Source organism: Ammospiza caudacuta, chromosome Z, assembly GCF_027887145.1.
Source record: "Ammospiza caudacuta isolate bAmmCau1 chromosome Z, bAmmCau1.pri, whole genome shotgun sequence".
NCBI classification, from domain to species: domain Eukaryota; kingdom Metazoa; phylum Chordata; class Aves; order Passeriformes; family Passerellidae; genus Ammospiza; species Ammospiza caudacuta.
In genome coordinates this window covers 26,645,689-26,669,645 of record NC_080632.1, presented here as the reverse complement: position 1 = coordinate 26,669,645, position 23,957 = coordinate 26,645,689, and the positions used below count along the sequence as shown (strand labels likewise).

Genomic DNA, 23,957 nt, shown 5'->3' with positions numbered 1-23,957 from the left:
TGTTGTTTATGAGATTACTATAAATCCCTTTGAGCCTATTCCTTGATGGTTTTCAAAAATTCATGGTTTATCTTTCAAGTGTGATAACAGTAGAAAGGAAACTGCTCCCCCTTATAAAACCAAACATTGAATAAAATGTCTCAATCCTGAAGCTAGTGCAAAAATGTAACATCACTGGCTTAGAATGGTCAGTAATCACGGATCACATTTATTACAGCTCAAAAGAAAACAAACAAGATACATGTCATAATAACGGAAATACCACTACTAACATCCTGCATTCAATGAAAGCAAATACTTCTACTATGATTAGTAGTCTAAAAAATGTAGAAAAAAAGAAAAAACCCCAATGTTTAACAAACACCACTATCACTTTTGCACCTATTTTAGGTTTAAAATTTTCACAGGTAAACTTTTAAAGAAATACAAATATCACATAGCACTAGTCAAAACCAGACACTTTTCTAGTATTTTTGAATGTTTAATGGTCAAGAATTTAACAGAGCCATTATTAATACTTCTTCAATGTCAGCAGAAGTTGATAATGCTCCCTACAAGCCTCTGCTGCATAAATCCATTTTCTTTCCTAGAAAACAGATACTTTGGTAGCTTACTCTTTGCCAAAGCACTTCAAAGAATTTTGGAATCATTGTCATTTAGATTTTTCAAAATAGTTCCACAAACTGTTTCTAAAACAAAAAATTCAAGCTGGAATTATGTTAAATTCATCTACAAAAATAACAGTTAAGAAAGAAAAAGAAAATCGTAGGTAGTGAATTAACTAGCTAAATTCACCAAAAAACATGACTCTATGGATGCATGCATGGGTGTACAACAAGGTGAAAACAAATTATTTTACTGTGAATTCTTCTATTTACAATTAATTAAAATGTTTTGGATATAGTACCAATCCCTTCAACAGGATCTTTTCTTCACATTTAGAAAATTGCATGAGCTGTTGCAGAATACTAAGTGCAAGGGACTAGCAAGACATAATTTTATTCAGAGGCATTACAATTTAAATTCCATATTAAAAAAAATATTTTTTATACACTCTGTCCCTCAAAGTGAGTACTATTTCTAACTAAATCACAATATATTACACTTTCTTTTCTGTGCATATCACTTTCATATGTGTTTTTATATGTCTTTATATGTGTTTTTATGTCTTTACTAAAATATATGTATTTTATATGTCTTTACTAAAGTAAATCACTCAATAGTAAATAACCACTAGACTTGATCTTAAAAATCTTTTCAAACCTGAAGGATTCTATATTGCAGCATTCACCAAGCATTCACTGAACTACTTTTCATCACCTCTACTTAAAGTAATTTAAAAGAGCAAGTACAATAAGCAGTAGTCTGTAAAATAAGCTAGGCATCCTACAGCATAACCCTAAAACAGGGAACACTTGAAGTTAGAGTAAACTTCAGTATCCAACAACTAAAATCACTTAGATACAGTGTAATATTATGTATATATATATCTTCTTTAGTAAATTATCTTGTACATCTTCATTTAGTTAGACTCGTGAAAATACAACAACTATAGTTTTAGCTTCTACAATATTAACCCTGGTTGAATAGTTCATTAGAACCTCAGCTCCAGGTAAATTATTGAGTCCTTAGTTATGTGAAATTCCATTCTAACTACTTGGAATCATTTGCATTTGCCCAGCATCACAAGGCAAGGCCAGTGATACCAAGCACAGATAAACTTTATGGACTTTATAGTGGATATATATTTTCTTGTTTATCCTAACTGCAAAGTTCTATTGACAAGTTTTAATGAGGCTTCAGATGTCTGGTTTCTAAGCAGAATGGAAGTAAAAGACCAAAAGTTCATTGAAGACTAAAAGTATATTTTTACTGTTGTAAATATAAACTGGAGCAAGAATAATTAAATAAGTAGATGACTTCTAGCAAGCTTCTCTATTTTCTGCAAGTTGTAGGATTTTCCAACTGATTAACTATTTCACTGGTTATTTTCTGCTTCTGCAGTATTAAATTACAAGATGGCAAGGAAAGAAAGCCTTTGCAACAACAAAACATTACCTACTGTTAGAATCCAGATTCCATCTAGTTTCATATTCAGTATCATAGTTTTTCCCCAGAAAGACACAAAAAGGAGTGTGGTGCATTATTGAATCAACGTGGATTTTCCTTAATCACAAATTGTAAAAGACTGACTTAGTTAGGCAGAGAGGTTTGTAACATTTTCTAAGTATTTGGGAGTCTACAATAAAACAACTACTTTTTAAAAAATCTTCCTAACATTTTAAGAAAATAATTTTGTAGAAGTAAGTACCTTGCTTAATTCTGATTGTGTATAGAAGTGGTAAATTTTAAGATTTTGACTAAATCAGACAAATTCTTGATTATGAGCCTAAGAAATGTGCGAATCAGCCCTTTTTACCAACCATTAAAAGAACTCAGTAAATCACAGTGAAAGACAGCAGAGAAAACTGCCAGACTGACCATGGAAATAACTAACAAGCAAGTGCTAAAAATATTTCACTCATCACATGATGCAATGAAAATCAGAATAAGGCTTTTTCTTTTTTCTTTTTTTTTTTTTTTAGTGTAGAGGCTAATACTCAAGATATGGAATCAAAAGCAACTTCTAACAAAGAATGTCAATGATTACTAGAAATGAGAGTATCAGTCATATGGTGGTGTGTTCTATTTAGATTAAATGATATTCAAATGCAGTTAATTCTTGGGAAAAAATTTCCTTCCACACACATTCTTAAAGCTGACTTTTTCATTGTGGAAATGATTACAGCTACTATATCACTTCCATAGTTCTACATTGCCATCTCAGTGATTGATGTACTTTACTTCAATAAGCTACACCGTGAGTAGTTCATGTTCCAATATCCCAATTCTGTAGCAGTGCTGGTTAGTCTGGAGTTATTTTACATTTTCAAGAATAGGCAAAACAATTCCTACTTATACTTTACTTCACACATATCTGAAGATCAAAAATGAATCAGTAACATTTTTTGATGCAAAAAAAATTTCAAGTTATTTAAAGATACAATATTTTTCATTACTACATTAAGTTAAAACAAAATAGCTATGTCATTATACTTTGCTAAAGCTGACCTGTCATGGCCTAAATTCTTCAAAGATATTATTTTCACCTGCTTAAATCTCTACACAGAAGGGAAGTACCAGAAAGAAAAATCAACACCATCTAAACTTTTCCCCCGGAATTACTTCCATTTTAGCACCATATTGCAGAGGAAAGAGACAGTAAAGACCATGTATACAGCTGCAGAAACTGCCAGACCTGTCTCAGTAAATGTCAAGCCATGTTTGATAATGCAGAATCAGCCAACCCAACTCCACACTTGGTCTGTGCTTACGATATTATTCCGTAGTCTATTAAAAATGATTCACTAATGTAACCTTACCATCTATTCAGCTGTACACTAAAGATTAACTGTAAAATATTATCTACATTCATCCTTTCAGAAACCTGTGACCTGATAATAATGTTACTGGAATAACAGAAATATTCATTATATTATTAAGCATTCATTTCTCTGAGTGACAAAAAATCTACATCATCGCACAGAGAAATGATTGATCTAAGATTTTGAACATGCACTTCCCCTAAGCTAAGTGCTTATTGATCTGTTTATGTAAATGCCTCACAGTAACACTGTCCCTGACAGAATTAGACTATGTACAAATAAATAAGAGATTATTCCTTTAAGCAAGGAAAATTTGACACTTGCATTAGTTGTAGGTTTCTTCATATGTTTACTTTGGCATTCTTGATGGATTTCAGTCACAATTCTTTAGCAATGCAGAACCTTACCTCTATCAATGGCTACTTCTGAGAATGATGAAAATTGCAACAGCTAAACTGCATCCCTGATAAGAATAAACAAATAAAACCAAAAAACCTCTCATTTTTCTCCTGAATATCAAAACAAAGCAATTATCTCAGTATTATTTTCAAAAGATAACCTTTTAGTTAAGATCATTCCATATACTCTTTGCATCTGCAGAGGCACTAGACATATGCTAAAAGAAAGATTCTTACTTGGTGTTTGGTCTTTCTTAGAAACAAACGCTAGAACAACCAACCCAACATGACCAAGCAAAACCTGGAACAAACACTCCAAGGCAACTCAGTCAATAATGTCAGACATGCTAGAGTACAATAATAAGTTCAGATAAACCCTTTTTCAGCCACATAAAAGATCTATTACTCCAGAAATTCACCACCAATCTCAGAGTCCTTCTTAGCAGGCTCTCTACAGTCTCATTATATACTTTGAAATCAACTACTACAGTTTAATCCTCACATCTATATCCTCAGAGACACTCAAATCAGAATTGGATAAGGTACTGTACCAGGGTGTCTCCCCATTCCTTTTTATATCTTCTGTCCTGCAATCCTCTGGGTCAAGAATCACTGGACCTTGTGGATCTCTTGTTCCTTAAATGTGACTGGTCACAATAATCACATTTTCAGCAAGATACAGACATTCTCAGGATAATCTCAGACATATATTACTTCTAGAGCAGGAAAAGATCTTCAGCTAAACAGCCAAATGCAACCCAACCTTAGCTGTAGCAGTACTATTACTTCACTACTCTGAATTTATTTGTAAGGATAACTTCATTTTCCTTCCTCTTACTCAAGCTGGCTTCCTGATGTGACAGCATACGCCAAACTCCCTTTGGCAGCAACTCAGTAACTGCACTCATCTTACATATCTTATCCTTGGTAACATAGGAGTACACTAAAGATCTGCAGCAAGCCTATTACAATCAATAGAAGAACATGAAAGTGAGTTTATTGTCCACACCACACAGAATAAGAAGAAAGAAGGCAGAAATCAAAAAACACCATTGTTTCAAAGACTAAAACTCCCTTCTTTTAAAGACTAAAGTATGAATCATACATGCAATAAAACCTTTGGATTAGGGTTTTTATCAGAAGCGATAATATTAAGTTCTATTACATCAGGAAGCAAGATAATAAAAAAATAACAAATCAGAAAAATAGCATGAGACTGCAATAATATTTTGTTCTTTGAATGATGTTTTCAGGAAATTCAATGATTTTTCCATTGACACATCATACTTCACCACTGTGAAGCACTACTTCCCTTTTCTATGCAAGGAGCAGGGGAAAGGAAAAAAAAAACAACCAGATTTAGACTCACATACATATTTAACATGTTACTTTATGTTGTGCTGAGAAGGAAAGATGTTTCTGAGAAATAAAAAAATCAAAACCCAAAAGAACATGTTTTTCACTGTCTTTTGATACTTCATTGAACTGCTAAACTCACAGAATCACTGAATGCTAAGTTGGAAGGAATATCTGGTGATCACCTTGTCCAATATTCATGAAAGGTCACCTAGAAAAGGTTCAGGACTATGTCCAGATAAAGGAATTCGGAAGATCTATTTTGTCTAATGCAGTAACTAGCTCCTGGATGACAGGATAAGCTAATAGACATCTACATAAATCTGCTAAAATATATAGCACATGGAAAACCTGAAACATATACTAGGGTGTACTAGTCTAACAGTTATTTTATTTGGGCCACCAGGACAAAAAATGCAAAAAATAGCTTTCACTGATTTTTTTGTCCTTGTTTTTTTAAACAAGGAATAAACACTGGGGCTTGGGGGGCTTTTTTTTTTTCAGGGGAGTTGGGGTGGGTTTTTCCAAAAGAAAACAATTGAAAAATTTTGTCACTATCATTGGTTCCATTATGTACAATCACTTCTTCTCAAGGAATAGAAAAGTATGTGTCTTTGTAAATATTCAACTATACCAAAATAAATTCAGGTTTTAAAAATTTAAAAAAAAAGGTATTGTAAAGATAAACATTTAGTAAAGACCAAAGTAGAACAGACCTCTCTGACCTGGAAAAAAGATGCTGTCTAGAGAAATTACACATGTATTGCAGGGAATTCCACAGTATCAGAAAATCTTTAGCTACAATACAATCTGTAGTTAACACTCCACACTTTAATTTAGGACACCACTTTCATGGAACATGGAAACAATTTACTTGGGGTTTAACCCCTTTTAAAATGGAGAAGCAACAGAACTGACAACATACCAGCTTTTTTCACTATTTGGAACTTTGACATTTCCAAGACTACCTTAAATCCCTCTTAATTCACAGAGGCTTATTTTTTTCATATGAACAATGCGTAAGGACAACAATAGCTGCTTCCTATGCTGCATGTGCTATTATTTTTGTACTCCCAGTGTTTCTTTCTTCCTCTGCATTTCTCACTTCAAGATTGAAGAAAAGAAAGCTTTTTAATGGCAATAGTGTTATGCTCTGGGTGACCTCCTATTCTGTTGAAGAGACGGATATCCAGAAATCTGGCACCTCTAAAGTGTTCAGCATGAAGACTTTTGATCATCTGTAGTAGTTATAAAGCCAACTAGGCATAACATCCTTTTGAGCAACTTAACTATCAAAATTCAGACACTCATTTCTGCCTCTAATCTTAGAGAAGCATTAAGAAATCTTTCACTGCTATGGGTTCAGTCCTGTAGGAAGTGATGGCCCAATATAACTGGGTTAAAATGTCTATTAATTTCCTAAGGTGAAAGAACTTTAAAGTACATGCTATATATTGCCTTGCTCAAACTCATGGCAATTACTACACAAACCTAGCATCACACTTAGGAATTTCAATAAAAGATCAATGGCTACTTTTCAGGCAGCTAATTTTCAGGCAGAATTATCATAGCAGAGAGCATTTAGTCTTCAAATGATCGCATTTCTCTTCCATATTGGAAGCAGTAAATTCTGTATCAACTCTTTTCTTTCTGACCCTTTTTAAATTTTATGTAAAATGAAGACTGAAATGGAAAACAAAATAATAAAAACATGAACATTTAGTCTATTTTTATGGCTTATTACTTATAAAAGAGTTGTTGAAATCTTTTATGTGAGCTTTTATATACCAAAATTCAAAGGAAGTAACTGGCCATGGCCATGCAACATACACTTACTAAATATTTATTCTGAAGCGCGCTTTTTCCTCTCAGATTTTATCTGGCATATTTACAGTAGCTATGTGCAGACCTATGGTATACTTCTGTAACTACATGAGTTTGTCATAAGAACAAATCATACACACAAAATTGTATACTGCCTATCCCTTTTATAGATAGAAAGAAATTTAAAAAAAATAAAATCCAAACACAGACACATCCGTTTGAAAAAACATAAAATCAATTTGCTCTTACGTTCTGTATTTTACAAGAAACTCCCCTTTTAAAAGAAGCCTTCTAACACTGAGACCATGCATGGGATTCAACTTAATACACCTAGAAGTGCTTTAAAAAGTGCTTTTGGATGTCACACCATCTGTAAGCTGACTGCAAGACCACAGAAATAACCAGAGGCCCAACCAGACACTCCAAGGCATAGAGACTACATGTTAAGGGAACTGAGTTCCACATGCTATTTTCTGTTGGTGAGAACAACCTTTGAGGAACTGCCTGAAAGGAAAGGCTGGCTTCTGCTTCAAGGCATGAAAACTCAGAAACACTTAGGTCCTTTTGCAGTTGTGTACCTTTCAATCTCAATTGTCCTGACAATTTAGATTTGACCTAGTTACCGGATGTCTGAATTGAGAATTGTCCAACCAGGTAGTAGGGTACACAGAAAGAAGCTTTAACTTTGGCTTGCCTATGTTTGACTCCAGGTGTGGTAACACTAATATTCATCCAGAAAGAAGAAATTATACAGAAAATATCAGCTTCCCAATCAAAGTAGCAATTGTTCATTGATCTTTTCTAAAAGGACAACTTCTCCAATGTATATTGCTACACTGAGACAGACTACCACTACAGGAAAATGGTGGGGCAGTCTGTGATCTAAGATGAATTTACCATAATTTTTTTTCTTCTAATTCTGCTAATATCCACCTAGCATCTCACTAATTCATATAGGCTAGAAGAAGAGACTTGAAATATGTTCTATTTTTTCCTTCTGTTTAGAAGACGTGAATTCACTGAAATTTTAGATGCAGGGCTACTGAGAATGGCTTGATGATTTTGAAGGCAGGGTAACAACAATAAAGTCTTATAGCATACAGTGAAAATTCAACACATAAAACTCATGAAAACTTCCAGTGTTTTTAATAGGTTCTAATTCATCTGCTTTCTGCAAGACTTACCTTTACTCCAGCTTTGCTGGAAGAAGTATCACTTGCTGACTCTTTACAAGAAAACAGAGTTAAGAGAGAGATTTTCCAGAGAACTTTCCCCATTAAAAAAAGGTGAAAAAAGTGACTTCATGACAGAAGAGGGAAAACTCCATTTAGCTTATAGTCTTAGTAAAAGCAGACATTTGGCAAAAGTGTCATAGAAACACATTAGAAACAGTCAATAAAGCAGATGCCAAGCTCAACAAAATAAAAAAAGTTCCATCACAATAATAACAAAAAAAACACCAAACCCTTAGCATACTGATATTTTCAAGAACAACATTCAGGCATATGTTTAGATGATTAAAATGTTCCATTTTATGTGTCTTACAATAGAGGTGGACTAATAATTCAGGCTGAGGGATTTTCCAAACATACCAGTTTCAACATGCCAAAACAACTGTGAGTTTAGAAACATTAACGTATTTCTCTAGTTCTTGCTGAAACATAAAACTAAACAACCCCTCCCCCCAAAAAACAATCATGTGAATCATGACCACACTATGTATTAATAATGTCATAGTATATGAACATTATAAACTACCAAAAGAATTTTCCTAAAAGTAATTTAAAAATTAATACAACTAAAAAGATTTCAATAGTATGTTTTCAATAAAAACACAGGTCTCAAACACGATGATGCATCCAAATCATTTTCATTTGATCTACTTAGCATAAAAAAACAAGTAAGTATGTTCTGCATCTATGTGATTTACTAGATCAGAATGTTCTTTCACACTGTTCATCTCCAGTTTTTGTTTTATGTTTTATCACATTAGAAAATGAATCACTTATAATTTACTTTGCTTTTATTATTTTTTTTTTTTTACAAAGGCTTTGGGGAGCAGTCAGCAGATGCAGGGAATAGAGAACAGCTTAATTTACTGTCACTTGAAAGAATCTGAAAACAAAGGAGACATCAATAGATGCATTGGACCAAGTCATCAAAATTTGCTAGTATTCCATACACTAAAAGACTGGATATTATGCAAAGCAGCCAGACCTTTCTTTGTTCCATTCAAGGAAATCATATAGCTAGCAGTCTGATAAGATGAAGATCACAAAACAGAGGAGTATGCAATAGCTACTGCCCTTTATACATTCTCCAGTGAAAATACTGTCTTCAGCAGGAGTCAGGGAGAAAGCTATTTTTTCCCCCATTTTGTCATCTTTTTAAATTAAAAAATACATTTCCTATTAAATTACAGAAAAATAACTAGCCTTCAAATTTGATTTCATAAATTCTCTTCCAGCACTACAGAGGTGTAGGGTAATACTTCAATGGATATAACAACAAGATGTTTAGCCCCTCAACAGAGCTCGAGTACACCCTATAAAGTTGGAATTTTAAAAGGTACTCCATTTTAATATAAAATTACTGTTCAAAAAGACCTCTAGTATTTTTCTGTCCTCAAATATGCTAAGACATTTAAGCAAGACTTGGAGAAAATCAGATTAGAAATAAAAATAGCTATTCACTTACACTACCTTTCCAAGGCACTATGAAGAAGGGACATATTTTCAACTGTCATTGCTCAGCCATGGAAGTTCAGGCCACAAGTTTCATCTGAAAGTAAAACTTCAGAAGAAAACCACTACTGATTATGAAACCCAGGACCAAAACAATGGCCACTCTTTTCATGCTTGCAATGGCAGTGATAGCAGATCAGCACTATGCTCTGCTATATGCTTCATCAGAAATTTAATATCTCAAATATCACTAGAAGTACCCTGAGAAGCTCCTCAGCTGTATTAAACTACACCTCAAAATCCCTCAAAACCACAACTCTCCCATAACAAAATAAACCAAAGAAAAAAAAAATTAAAAAAATCCTATAAAAACTTTCTTCATTATTAAGCTTTAATCTGTGCCCAAAGATCAGTTTTGCACAAGTCTAGAAAAGCCTCTCCCCAAGAGCAGGGTTTACTACTTGTACTACTTACAGTGATGATGCCTGATACTTTAATCAGAGCCATCTTACTGCTATAGGCAAAATTTAATTTTTCAAGATGGTGGATTAAGGGTCAGGATGCTGTGCAGCTTGTACCATGGGGAATGGTAAATGAGGAATAGGAGAAATACTCAGATCTAAAGTAAGGTAAAAGGCTCAGAGCTAGGATGCAGACAGCGGGGCGGGTGGGGGGAGAGGGAGATCCCTGTAGAACTAGGTTTGATGCTTCTCTACAGCAGAAACAGAAAAATTGAGGATAGCAGCAGCATTGCTAGGAATTGCTAGCCAGCTGTGTCACTGCACGGTAAGAACTGTTTTCTGACCATTGAACCCTTCTCCCTCACTGGCAGCATCAAGCTTCTCTCTCCAGGGCTCTGGCTCATGCGAGGTAGAAAAGGGCTAACAGCTATTTTGCCCTGCAGAGTAATCCACTGCCACAAGCGACCGCCTGCCATGCCTGCGGCAAAAGACAACCCTGATTTCAACAAAAACATTGTAGAGATGGGGATGAGAACAAACCTAAAACAGCAGCAAACTCAAATTACTAAACTTCTTTTTATTTGGCAACACTGCTACAATGTACTTTTCCAAAGAATTATATATCCTATACAGATGCTAAATTTCTGTACTTTTTCAAATGTAATCAGTATCGTTCTCAGATACACTGTAGTTTAATGCAGGGTAAACCCACTACTTCAATCTCTCTCCCATATTTACTAATTACTTGTATTTTCCTTTTGATTAAGTTGCTGGTTTGTTTTCATTAACAGTCAGACTCTTCTGCATGATCAAACCCAAAAAATGTTACATTGAACAGCAGTCCTGTAACAGATCACCTGGTAGGGTGACCATGACTATTTCCAGACACTTCCTCAGCCTCTGTTAAGCTAGTGACAGATTGCATTTATTAACAGGTCAGTGAATAAATTAATTCCAGGGCACTGAAAATGATGTTCACAAAATGAAAAGCGGCCTTGCTGACATTGCTTCACTATTTCTAGACAGTGTGCTTGAACACCAAATAAATCTCACAACTTGGATGAGTGCCAAAAACTAGTGACCTAGTTTCATTAGTGTGGGAAAAGACTAGCAATTGGTCCTAAGAGAGCAGATTACCAAAATAACTTCACACAAAAGCATTCCATAAAGAATTTTCTTTAAATCAGACATTTTCCAATCTAACAAATCACTGAAAATCCTGTCTCCCTTGAAATGTCAGTCTGAGATCCATTAAATTCTAAAGTTAAAATGCATTTATACTACTCATGCTGACATTCCTATACAACACTTCGATTAAACAGAATAAATATTATCTTTTTTCCATCTCATTATCTCTTTCCATCTCATTCATAATAATTTAATACTGCTTTAAATCAAAACAGCTTTTGCATTTTCAGTGAAAAATGTAACACTTCAGGCTTAAACAAAAAGTTTTACTAATAAAAGTAAGTCTATTTTTAAGCAACAGTAATCTGCTCAGTAATCTTCCTTGATTAAAAATTCCTTGGCTCCTCTTCAAAAAACACACTGAGCATAGATGAGCTCAACAGCTGTCAACATAATTTTTAGGAACTTACCAAGTATTGTTGCGTCTATACTAGCCCCCATTTATACACTCCAGCTGGTCCACCAGAGCCCCACTCCCAATCCTTCGCCTCCAGTAACATCTATATTGAGATGAAGACATTTTGAAGAGGGGAATCTTAATAACAACACAAAGTAAAAAGATATTTTCTCTCTTTTCATCTTTCCAAAGCCTGTTTCTTTCTGTAAATTGCCTTCCATTCACTAATACAGCGAAGTGCAGAAGATAAACTGAAATACTGTAAGAAAACTATTACAGCACTGGTAAAAATCCCAGAACATTCTTTCCTAAGTCAGACTTGAACATGACATAAGCAATGCAATTCAATTAATTTCACCCAGCAATCCCTGCTTACAAGTTCTTACTAACGCATGCCAACGACAAAACCGCAACTGTTCTCTGCGTGACACGCGCAGTGAGGGTCACTTGTGCAATGACTTACACAAGAGGTCTAGAATTTATTAAAAGGCTGAAAAAAAATCCATGATCATTTAATCCCCTCAAAACATTGGGTTTTCTTTTATCCTCCGGATTCCCTCTGGATTCATGGCTACTGAAAAAATCCTAAAGGATGATCATAGCTTTTGCAAGCTTTACTGTGGCAAGCACTCATGTCAATGGAAACTTTGAGCAAATAATGTCATGAAGACTGGTGACTAAGTTTTGGAAGGACATACCCATCACTTAAAAATGCTGCAGCAGCATCTGAGCAAAAAATAAGCATAATGAAACCCGATACTAACAACTTTCTTGTTAATAAACCATTTATGTACGAGTATCAATGGGAAAATTTCAGCATCTTACTTCTTTCTCCTCAGTTATTAAAACCTTTCAAAATCCTCGTGTTTGTATCTCCAACTCATTTTGTTTTTCTGCCATTGACTTCCTGATCAGTGAGCATATTTTTTTACTGCTTTTTCTCTACTACACCTTCTGTCTCTGTGAACAATATCTTTGTAGGCTATGATCCCAGCAATGCGGACAGGCTTTGGCAGTATCATAACTAGGTGCTGTCAGCTGTAGACTTAAAAATAATAAAGGGAAGGCATGGGGACAGGAGGATGCACCACGGGAGCTGAGTCACTTTAAAACACTTAGAAGTGGGTAATAAGCTGTTTGATGACAATTTATGGAGCTTCTTTATCTCAGCCATAAAAATCATGCAAGTCTTCTACACATACTTTTTTTCTCACAACTAAAATGCACATTTGGTCACAGAATACTGAAAATGACCAAGCGATATGTAATACGATAAGCTACACAGTTTGCATCCAATGTCCCATCTTCAGCATCTTGTACTAAATTGTGTCTATCATGGTACAGATTAACCAGCTTCTTAACACTACAAGGAGTATTTTCATCACCACTTTTACACATCTCATCTAGTGACACACCAAGAACTAAAATTAAGAGTCTGTTTCTAGGGTTGTCAATGCAGAGAGATGGGATAGGCACTAAGCCTCCCAAAATTACCTAGATGAATAATCTTCTTTACTCCTTTTTTTTTGCTGTATTCTACTGCCCTGGTATGTTTTTCATGCATGTATACTGGTAATTTGGTAATAATATATATCTGCTTGATTCTATACTAAAAAGAATCTGCTTGATTCTATACTAAAAGATGAAATTAGGATTTTCCCCCACCATCTCAAGTTTTTAGAAAACTAATTCCAAACCCAAACTGAGTTGCTTATGCATTTTCATCTTCATTCCTCATTGATTCTTTAAGGTTAATAATTTTCTTTACTTCACTTACCGATTTCCTCTATCTCTTTTTAAACTCCTAAGGAGTTTCTTTCTCCTTACCACTTTTGCTACTGTAGAGACAGGAAAAATCGAGCAAAAGCTGCCTGAGTTTGTAAAATAGAGTGAGTTAGTGCAGCTGCAGGAAGAAAGGACACTATTGAGACAATATTTAATCTCTGACAATAAGCTGAAGCACCAATAAGACTCTTTATACAGGAACTTAGAAATGCAGTCAGAAAAGATACAGAACCTTAAAATTCAGAAAGGCTGACCATAGAAGAGGCTGAGCCTAAAAATCTAAGCTGAAGATTTTTGGTTTAGCCTCTAGGCCACCAGAAGGAGTCAAGTCCTTAATTTGGCCAATATTTACTTCCAAAATGCAATATTTTTTTTTTATTTAAAAAGAGACCAAACAACCAAACCATCAATTTTTAATAGAAAATTTCATGCAATTCTGTTTTCCATATCCAGCAAATTTTAATTTTTCCCATGCCCCATTTTTCCCGAGAAACACCAGCTAGTAGTACTTGGTCTTCCTTTTGTTTTTGCATAAGCTTAGAAATGAGATATTGAAAGAAAATAATAAATAAAACTTCACATGAAAGTGTGCCATTGGAAGTTTCTATTATGATTTTCAGTGGACAAGAGAGCTTGAGACAGACACTAGGTTCTGGTTTTAGGACATGTTTGGAGAACAAAAGGGTGGTCTTGTACAAAGGCTTTGTACAACTTTTAAAATTAAGTCCAAACTTAATGCAAGGGGCAAATTATTTCATCAAATGCATTCATGAACTCTGATAGATTTATATGAGTCAATAGGAAACTCATTTAACTGATTACATGCAAGTCTGTACACAGGTAATTTTTATATTTTAACTCTCTTTGAAAAAATATTAAGTTCCTTAACTAGCAGCATTTTAGATAATTCTTTTCTCTATTTATTTTATTCTTTCTATGTCCTCTTCATATAAGTGCCCCAAGAGAATATAACCTACTTTGCACCTATGTTATGAAACCTAGTGTGAATTTCATACATATTGTTACAGTCTGCCCAGACCATAATTTCTATTCTGTGTCATACTATTTTAATATATGTGGTGAGAAAAATCAAGCTGCAAAAGCAAAGTTTGGGTTTGCTTTGTTTTCAAAGCTTTACTGTGTAGTTCCCTGCAGAACAGAGATGGTCTGGAAAAGATACAAATGTGACAGTACAACCCATGCTCAGTGAAAGAGTACCTGAATGGGGCTTCAGTCTACATTACTTAAGGAGGACAGAAGAAAACAAATAACTTGTTTCACTTTTTCATTTCTCTGGCTGTCATTCAAAAATGCGCAATCCATGAATCTCATAAAACAATATTCCAACTCATGAAAGCTTTCTTATATACTCATGATAATTAGGAAAGTAATTGACAACATTGCTCAGGTTGTAACAACAAATTTTAGTAAAAACAGTACTCCAAAATTCCATCTTGATACACCAAAAATAGTAACACTTTAATTTTTCAGCATTTATCCAATGCTATTCCTATTATTGATGAAACTGAAATAGAAATCTAAAGAATATCTTAGCAGTTCATTGTAAGGTTTTGGATTGGATTTCAACTTGAAATTGACATTCAATTTAACCTTTACACTTGGCTGAATTGGACAACTACTTCAGTTAGCAAGAACATGTTCTGTGTGAGTTTTTTCCATGCAGAAATTCCCTTGACATCTTTCTCATCCAAAACAGATTTTTTTTTTTAGCTTTCAAGTAAGCACTGCAACAGAGAAAATAAAGATGTTTTTGAATGCAAAGAATTAAGGAAAATATACTATGATTACCTAAATTTACTTTTCATTCTTACACTGGTTTTCTTCCTATGCAAAAAAGCCTAACATTTCAGTGCTCCTATCTCTTATTTTATAGTCTTATAATCTGCAACCTCTGTAAGTCTCCAAATACAATTTGAAGTCTAGAAAAATGGCCCAAACAATATTGTTACCAAAGTAAGGGGAGAATAGATAAATGCTGTAATTACATCTCCCTTGTTCTATATTTTAAAGACAAAACCAGTCCCATGCCCTACAGTTTGAAGTTTCAGTTTCACCTTTGGAAAATAAGGTTTAAAGCAACTTTTAGATAGAACATATGGTTTATTTACAAAGACCTTCTTAGACAGTTAGTAGAGGGTTTTTTTTGTTTCCTCCCTTTTTTTAAAAAAAGTCTTCTAAATAAAATATGCTTTTCATCTGAATGCTCTCAAGGAAAGGACGATCCCGGGGCTATGTGCTTGGTTTTTATTTTAATATTAAAGAGTGGAAGACAGCTTGGTAATGAAATAGTGAGATTTCTGGGAGGAGCATGGAAGAATAAAAGCAAAATTATGATTAAATGAACAAAGCCTTGCTAATTAAAATGCCTTTATAAACACAACAAAAAAAAAAGAGTGACAGCTGCAAGTATGCAGGCCTATACCCAATTTTATCTAGCAATGTCAAATTATCTACTTCCACAAGTGTATTAATTTCAATTAAGGTACTTTTTTTTTTCTTGATGGAAACATAATTGTTGATGTATGCCAATACATCATTTGGCTTACACCAAAGTCTTCTGTGTAAATAAACTGCAGAAAGAAAATACAAATTATATTTTATATATATTACTGTCTTTTCTACTTCTTGCTATCACAGATTACTTCCCCTTGTGAAACCAATGTATCTTGTTCTATTACTAGAGTAGGAAGTTTATGTATGTTCTTTGCAAGTACTTTTATCTTCACCATAACAGATCTAATACTGAGTGGTATATAAATACAATTCTAATAAACAAAAGCAGACCTGCCTGAAAGGCATCATCTATCAATTGCAGGCTTAGCATGACATCCACCATGAGAATTTAGAGATAACCAAATTACATCACAAATTGAGACAGTTTTAAAAAGTAACAAAGCAGAAAAACAAAGGACTTCAACAAAAAAATGCTCCAAAAGAAAATTTTTGGCTGAGGAGAAAGTTGTCACAGAAAAATACTTCCTTTGCAAGCTGAGAGACATCAAAAACTATATTCAATTAATGACAAATATTTGCACTTTTTTAAATGTCAGTTTGGGAAACAAAACAAAGAGAATGAACACAATTTTCTTGTGTAAAAAGATTCTGCCCACACTACTTTGAGTTCTGTACAGACACAGGATTACACAGAAAATAAGTTGTTTAAACAGCTTTTAACTAAAAGACCAAAAAATAGTAACTCCTTTTAGCAATGAATAGCTTTGAGAAAAGTCACTCTGACTGATAACAAGCATCTCCTTAAACTGCAAAGCTAATGGAGTGTGGTTTCTCATGAAATTCTGTCTCACACAAACTACTTGCTGTCCACTGCAATGCATATTCTGGGTGAAACATTATCCACAGCTAAGATACACAACAACTTCCTCCTGTGCCCTTTCTTGCATGCCAAAGAACAGGTTAGTTCATGCTGAAACCTTTCCTGAGGCCAGTACAATTCTCCCTTCATCTGTCCACCTATTTTTAATAAAATTCTGGGGAATGTTTGTTTTTGCAACCTCTACCCTGTAAACCACAAATTCTACCACAACAGGCTAACAGACACTGAGTTCACAGTGAAGAAATCTGAGGAATAGAAGGGATGAACAAACCCATACATACTCTGAAATACAATACAGCACAGAAAAAACAGTCTAAGAGGTCTTGGACTACATGGAAGATAATTTTCTGACACAGTTGGTGAGTGAGCCAAGAGGCCAGGTGCCCTACTGCTATTTATGAACAGAGAAAGATGATTTGCTGCTCGGAGGCCATCTAGGGCACAGGCAACTATGGAATGATAGTTTTCAGTTCTCAGAGCAGTAAGGAATTGAGTCAGCAGACTTGCCACCTCAGACTTACAGAAGACAGACTTTTGCTTGTTTAGGAGACTATTTGATAGGGTCCATTGGGAGGCAGTCCAGAAGGGCTAAGGCTTTCAGGAAGGCTGGACATTCTTCAAGAAGAAAATCCTAAAGCCAGAGGAGCAGATCATTCCTATGTGGCAAAATAAGAGTAAGTGGGAAGGAAGACGAGCCTGACTGAACAGAAAGTTTTGCTGGAACTCCATAAAAAAAGAAAAGTCACTAGGGAGACAACCCCTTGCAATGCTTCAAGTTTGAGGCAGAGTGGCTAGAAAGCTGCCTAACAGAAAAGGAACTGGGCTGCTGGTTGTCAGCAGCTGAACATGAGCCAGTTGTGCCCAGGTGGCCAAGAAGACAATGGCATCCTGGCCTGTGCCAGCAAAAGTGTGGCCAGTAGTACCAAGGCAGTGATTGTCACTCTGAACTTGGCACTGGTGAGGTCACCCCTTGAATCATATGTCCAGTTCTGGATCCCTACAGGAAAAATATTAAGGCGCTGGAGCATGTCAAGAGAAGGGCAAAAGAGCCAGTGAAGGGAGCACAAGTCTCATGAGGAAGTGCTGAGGATTGTTAAGCCTGGAGAAAATGAGGCTTAAGGGAGACCTTATTGCTGTCTCGAATGATCTGAAAGGAGGTTGGGGTCAATCTCTTTTACCAAGTAACAAATGCTTCAAGTTGTACCAAGGGAGGTTTACACAGGATATCAGGAAAAATTTAGTCTCTGAAGGGTTGTCAAGCACTGGACAGGCTGTCCAGGGAAGTGGCTGAATCACTTGACTGGTGTAGATGTGGCACTTAGCAACATGGTGTAGTGGTGAATTTGGCAATGCTTATTTGACAGTTGGACTTCATAGGCTTAAAGATCTTTTCCAACCTAAATGATTCTATGACATGTTTTTTTGTGTTGGCATAAGACCACTTTTACAATGATGACTGGCAGACTCTCCTTAGAAAACAAAAACCTTCAATACTCATTTTCAGGTAAGTTTCCCATCACCAAGTTACTAAGCTTTTCTCTCTGTTACATATTTCAACTAGTTTCAAGATTCTTTGAATCTTTCCTTCCTTACTAGAAAGTGAGCTGTACTCAAGAGGAAAAACAGAAAGGTTTTCTACTTTTCCTAGTTCATTTTCTGGAAGTTTAAGCTTTTCCCACAGTGCAGAAAAACTGAGTTTAGATTTCCAAATTAAAAAGGATAATCCTGTTCCCTCACAATGTGAACAGCAGGTCTGTGAACATAGCTATTGTATAAAAGAAGGCACTGCTGTCATCCCACTTGGTCTTGCTATGTCATCTGTCATGGATGAATTTTCTGAGGAGATTCAACCTGCTATAATACAGCATACTCTATAAATGCCTACTTGGTCAACACCCTCAGCAGACTTAGAAGGAACAATTCATTTTGGTTAACTCAACCAACTCCTGCTCAAACTTAGCCTTTAGAAAGTTGCAGTACATCTCTGCATATTCAAAAGAAAAATTTCTTGCACCTGGGAAATCTGTGTTTGTCAATAGACAGCACCTTACTGTGTCTTTTGACAACCACATTTTATTAAGAATGGAATAAACTATAATATACAACAAGGTCCAAACCTTAACAGCTGATATGCCCTGGATCTATATTTTAATTCTACTGAATTCTAGTAACAATCTTCTAACACAGCTCTTTCATTATAAATTACTGGAGTATTAAAAAAGCAAACCCTCACAGTATAAACATGTTTTCCACATAGCTTCAAACACCCATATTAATTATCACCCTACTTAAAGTTACATCTATCACACACCTGGCAGCTGACAGACAAGAATAAAAACAGTAGCTTGCCACGGTACAGGGACCTAGCTCAAAGAAGTAACTCAGTTTGCCAGCAGATTTCAGGTGTACTAGATGGCAGCAGAAATCTATGTAGGCCTCTTAAGCCTTCAGCTCACTCTTCAGCTCCACTCTGCAGTTCTGTTTTGGCTCAGAGCAGCTTGAAATAAACACTCTCAGAAAATACTCCATTAACCCATGATACCTACGGTTCAAGTGTGTATATCTGGCATCTCTACCTAAATGAGATGTCCAAAATTCCTTCACTCATTCTTCACTTTCTTTCTGGTGCCTTTTACAAAAGGCACAATCAGTTACTATTAGGATGATAAGAAGCAAAAAGGACTGAAACACTGTCATTGCTCAACAGGACTGGTGTAAGCACAGGCTGATCAGGAAAAAGTTGTGATTACCTCAAATATATTCAACAAAAATAGTTGTCAGAAAGGCTGATAGGAATAGGAGAAAAAAATTCATCACTGAAAGTACCCCAAAATGTTGTAAGTTGGAAAGTCAATGTAACAAGATTAAATCTGTGACATTTTGAAGGACATACACCTGAAGACATACACCTGAATCATTATTTTAGGATGAGGGAAAAAATATTTCAAGCCTCAGTCTTTATAAATAACAGTAAAATATTCTGAATGAAACTTAAAATGAATCAGTTAACTAGCATTTTAAGGTAAGAGCACAGAAGTTTGAAACATCTATAATTAACTGAAGACAAAGAAATGAGACAACCTCAAAAAGTTGAATACAGAGAATATATGGAGAATTTGAGCTGAATTTCTTGAGATCGAGAGTATGTTTTCAAAACTGGCCTACAGAATTACTTAGGGAAGGAGGGAGTGGGAGGACAAAGAGCAAAAACCGACAACAAAGATAAACAACATAAACTTCTGTCTTTTTATTCACTAGGACTTATTTCCAAGGCATATTAATTCATGACAACACCACTATCAGTAAATACATCTTTAAAATCATCTGCATTATTATCTTTATCCTTCACAAAAAAGAAACCAGACAACAATCATAACTGTTTTCCTTATGTAAAATGCAGCTCTGACCACAGAAAGTGTTGACTGAAATCACATCTCAACAATAACCAAAAGAATACAGCGATTGAAATCATACAATAATTGTCCAGATTAATCATAGGATGGGACAGTTTTATATACAAAGTTCATACCACTACTGCCATTATGGTTGATTTTACTGGGTTTTTTATGTGACCTGCAATGGTGTCCACTAGAACTGAATATAGCGTTTTCAAAATAGGTTCCACCAATTAGAAAGAAAACAAGAGCAAACAAACAGTATAAAGTTCCCAAGAACTCCCAGAAATGAAGGTAAAAAATCACAGGGATGCACTTTTTTCCCAGCTACTACCCTTTTCCCAGAGCAGCAAATATCTTAATTCAAGTAGCAACAATTGATACATAAATTTAAAATATAAGGTTTTGTAACAAGTCCTTGAAAATTATTTATTACATAACGTTCATTCACCTTGAGTATGTGAAAAGCAGGTCAACTGGCCTTCAAAATAAAAAGAAGGTTTTGACTCAAAAAATCTTGGCAAGGTAACAGATTTATCCAGAACTATACTTCTAATTCTTAAACTCTTTACAACCAATATACAAGCAGCTTGAAAACCGAATGTGAATCTAAAGTACCAAATGTTATGTGAAAGTGGATCTTAATTCAAATAATTGGTTTTGTACACTGACAGCTAATCCTTCTTCCTTGCTTGATCCTTCGTAAAATTATGCAACCTTCAGATCAAGACATTAAATGTCATTTAAAGAATCACTCAATGTTGACTTAGTTAATGAAGACTTTGCTTAAAAACACAGTATACAGGTGACTGTCTCTGAAGATAAGAAATACACTTTTTAATTAATTTTGGTAAATATTACAAGCAGTAAGGCATAACACATGCTATAATACTTAAAAGAAATATAAGAATAAGCAACATAAACAATTCAAAATCTAACACTAAGTATGTATGTTATTTAGTTATCTGTGGTGGCAAAAGCAAAACATTCATACCTGCACCTGGAATGATCGCCAACTTTGTTTCAACTAGGCCCATTTTAGCAGAAGATGCTAAAAAACAGAATGTAAAGAAGTTCTTATTCTAATGTAGAAGGAAAAAAAATCTATGAAAATACATCATGATGACCCAGAAGTTTGCTAATATATTAAGTTTTCTTTAAAAAGAAAAATAAATCACTTTTTAAAGAATTTGTTTATTAAAAAAAACCTTCAAATAGATTCAACTGATCTGCTTTTAGTGAAAGATCCAACCACTTCCATCAAGGCAAATTCAGTACTGAAGTCATTTTCACATAGCAAGTAAGCAATAACACTGAGTAATGAGACTTACATTCAAATGGAAAGTACTAAAAGAAAATGGATGTTATTGCTTAACATCTTAGAATGCGGTAGAATTCTGTATCTGATTATTTGAATTCTTTAGGTGACAGAATATTCTCTAAAGCCAAACAACATTATAAATCCTAACTTACTGGCTCAGAATGAAGTATCCATTTACTTTCCATCAATAGGCTTTACAGTTCTGACAGCTCATTAGCTCAAGGTTCCTCTTTTCAAGAGTGGTTGTCACTTTTAGAATTTAATTTCTTATGTAATAATACACTTACTAGCAACTTTTGTTTCTTCTCTGCACTCTGTTTAGATAAAATCAAGTCTCCATCTAGAGCACTTCAAACGCACAAGAATTAAAAAAAAAAAAAAAGAAGAAAAAAAAAAAGAAAATAGTTGCATGACCCTTTTGGCAAGACTGATAAAATTAGTGTCAGAAGAATCACATAAATGTTTAAAAAAACCAATCCAGCTAACAGAGTTAAGTCGTTATAAATGAAACATTTGCAAGTACTTAGACAGGTTTCTGCTAAAGCCCTTTCAAATAATGGGTTATAAACAATGTCAAATATCAAGTAAGTTTTATAAGACTGTTGCCACAGACAGATTAGTCAAGCCAGCTGTAACACTAATAACCCTACATTCCATAGCAGTATTCAGACCTACCTGCCACCCGTATATCACAGGCTAACGCAAGTTCTAGGCCACCACCTAAGGCAGTTCCATCTATTGCAGCAATAGTAGGTACAGGCAGATTAGCTGAAAAAGAAAGTACCAATTAACACCCACTTCATAAAGAACACCTCTGAAAAGTAATTTCATTAGTTTTGCTCATTCTACAGTCATACATTTCAAAGCTAGAAATTGTGTCTTGACAGTCTCAGACCACCACTGGCAATAATGGTCATTACCATTGCCCCTTTTCTCCTGTAGAGCAGCAGCTAACAGCTTAATAGAGGTGGGAAACTCTTCAGTTTGACAAACAAATGCACATACTGCCAGCACACATGACAGGTAGCAGGGCTCCAGAGGCCTGTCAACCATGGTATGGTCTGTATGTAATTTATCACCAGTGTTCTGACACAAAAAAGTCATTTAAACAATCAGCCTAAAGTACTGCTTTTCACCTTCTGCAAATTCAAGTTCTCTTCATCCCTATTCACCACAAGCTCAAAGTTTGATGAAAAATGCATTTTAATTTTAGAAATACATTTATATATTACAGCTTTAATTATATTTAATGTAAGAGCTAGCCATTTTAAAATATACTCAAACAGTAGTCCAGTAGTACATTGTTGCTACTAAAGTTTCAAAGATAGCCAAAAGCAATTCATTAGCCAGACACTTGGGTGTACAGCTTTTTGAAATGTTAAATCAGGTCTTGACAACAGCTTTTTTTGCAGATGTTAAAAAACATTTTCTTTGTTTTTAATGTTTCAGCTAATTTAATTCAATGACCAGTTCATTCAGTTTCATTAGCCACAAATAGAAGAGGAAAAAACTATTCTACCAAGACATAAATGAAAATGATGCATGAAAGACTTTAAAAGACTTATTTCCTTTTAAAATCTAGAAGGGTAATATGAAAAAATATTAATTTAAAATTAATTAAAAATATGAAGAGTGAGATCTAGAAGGGTAATAAAAATTATTACTTCAATGTATTAATTAGAACTTTTCCTAGTGGACTAGCTAGTTCTAAATTTATAAATTGTGCTACCTAGCTTACCTTTTTCCTGTCTGACAAATAAATTTCAGATAACTTCATTCAACAAAAGAATCAATTAAATATTGGTATACATCAGCATGAGAATTATCATACAAGCCAGCAGTCTCTCACTGGGTAACAAACAAAGCACATAATTAAACAAAAGTTATTTTAGCTGCAAATTGACCTGCTTTTATGATTAACAGCTACTGAAAACCCAATTGTCTTTAAAAAAAGGAACAAAAACTTAGCAATGCTTTTCAAGATTCTATTAGATGCTTTAAAACAAAGTCCTGGGTTACTGGTTTAGATTATTATTATTATTATTAGTGACTATCTGAATCTATTTCAGTGCCAAAAGAGGCTACTGATTACTGTTTGCAAGAGCTCTTTCAGTGACTTAAAAGAGCTCAAGGTATCCATTATACCTGCCATCTGCCACAGAAGGCATAGGAGACAGGGGAATAGTAGAAAAATCTGCTCTTCCTCTATTTACTTCTTCTTAGTTATATGGAAAGGCAACTCTCATTTCCAACAGGGCACGGCTCCTGACAGAAACTTATAACCCTGTCAACACAACCAATTTACCAAACAGTCTTGCAACTTTGCTAGCTGACACAGCTAGCCTTTCTCCTAAAGAAATATGCCTTT

The 23,957-nt window shown here is 34.7% G+C and overlaps 1 protein-coding gene across 1 annotated transcript in view; it reads right to left on the bottom strand.

Moving 5' to 3' along the window:
- AUH (AU RNA binding methylglutaconyl-CoA hydratase) overlaps nucleotides 1–23,957 on the bottom strand; it is a 111,675-nt gene that overhangs the window by 31,264 nt on the left and 56,454 nt on the right. The window contains exons 5-6 of the mRNA XM_058823373.1: nucleotides 22,265–22,357; nucleotides 21,263–21,319 (exon numbers count right to left, since the gene is read on the bottom strand). Of these exons, the coding sequence (XP_058679356.1) occupies nucleotides 21,263–21,319; nucleotides 22,265–22,357 (150 nt within the window). The remainder of the gene's footprint in view (nucleotides 1–21,262; nucleotides 21,320–22,264; nucleotides 22,358–23,957) is intronic.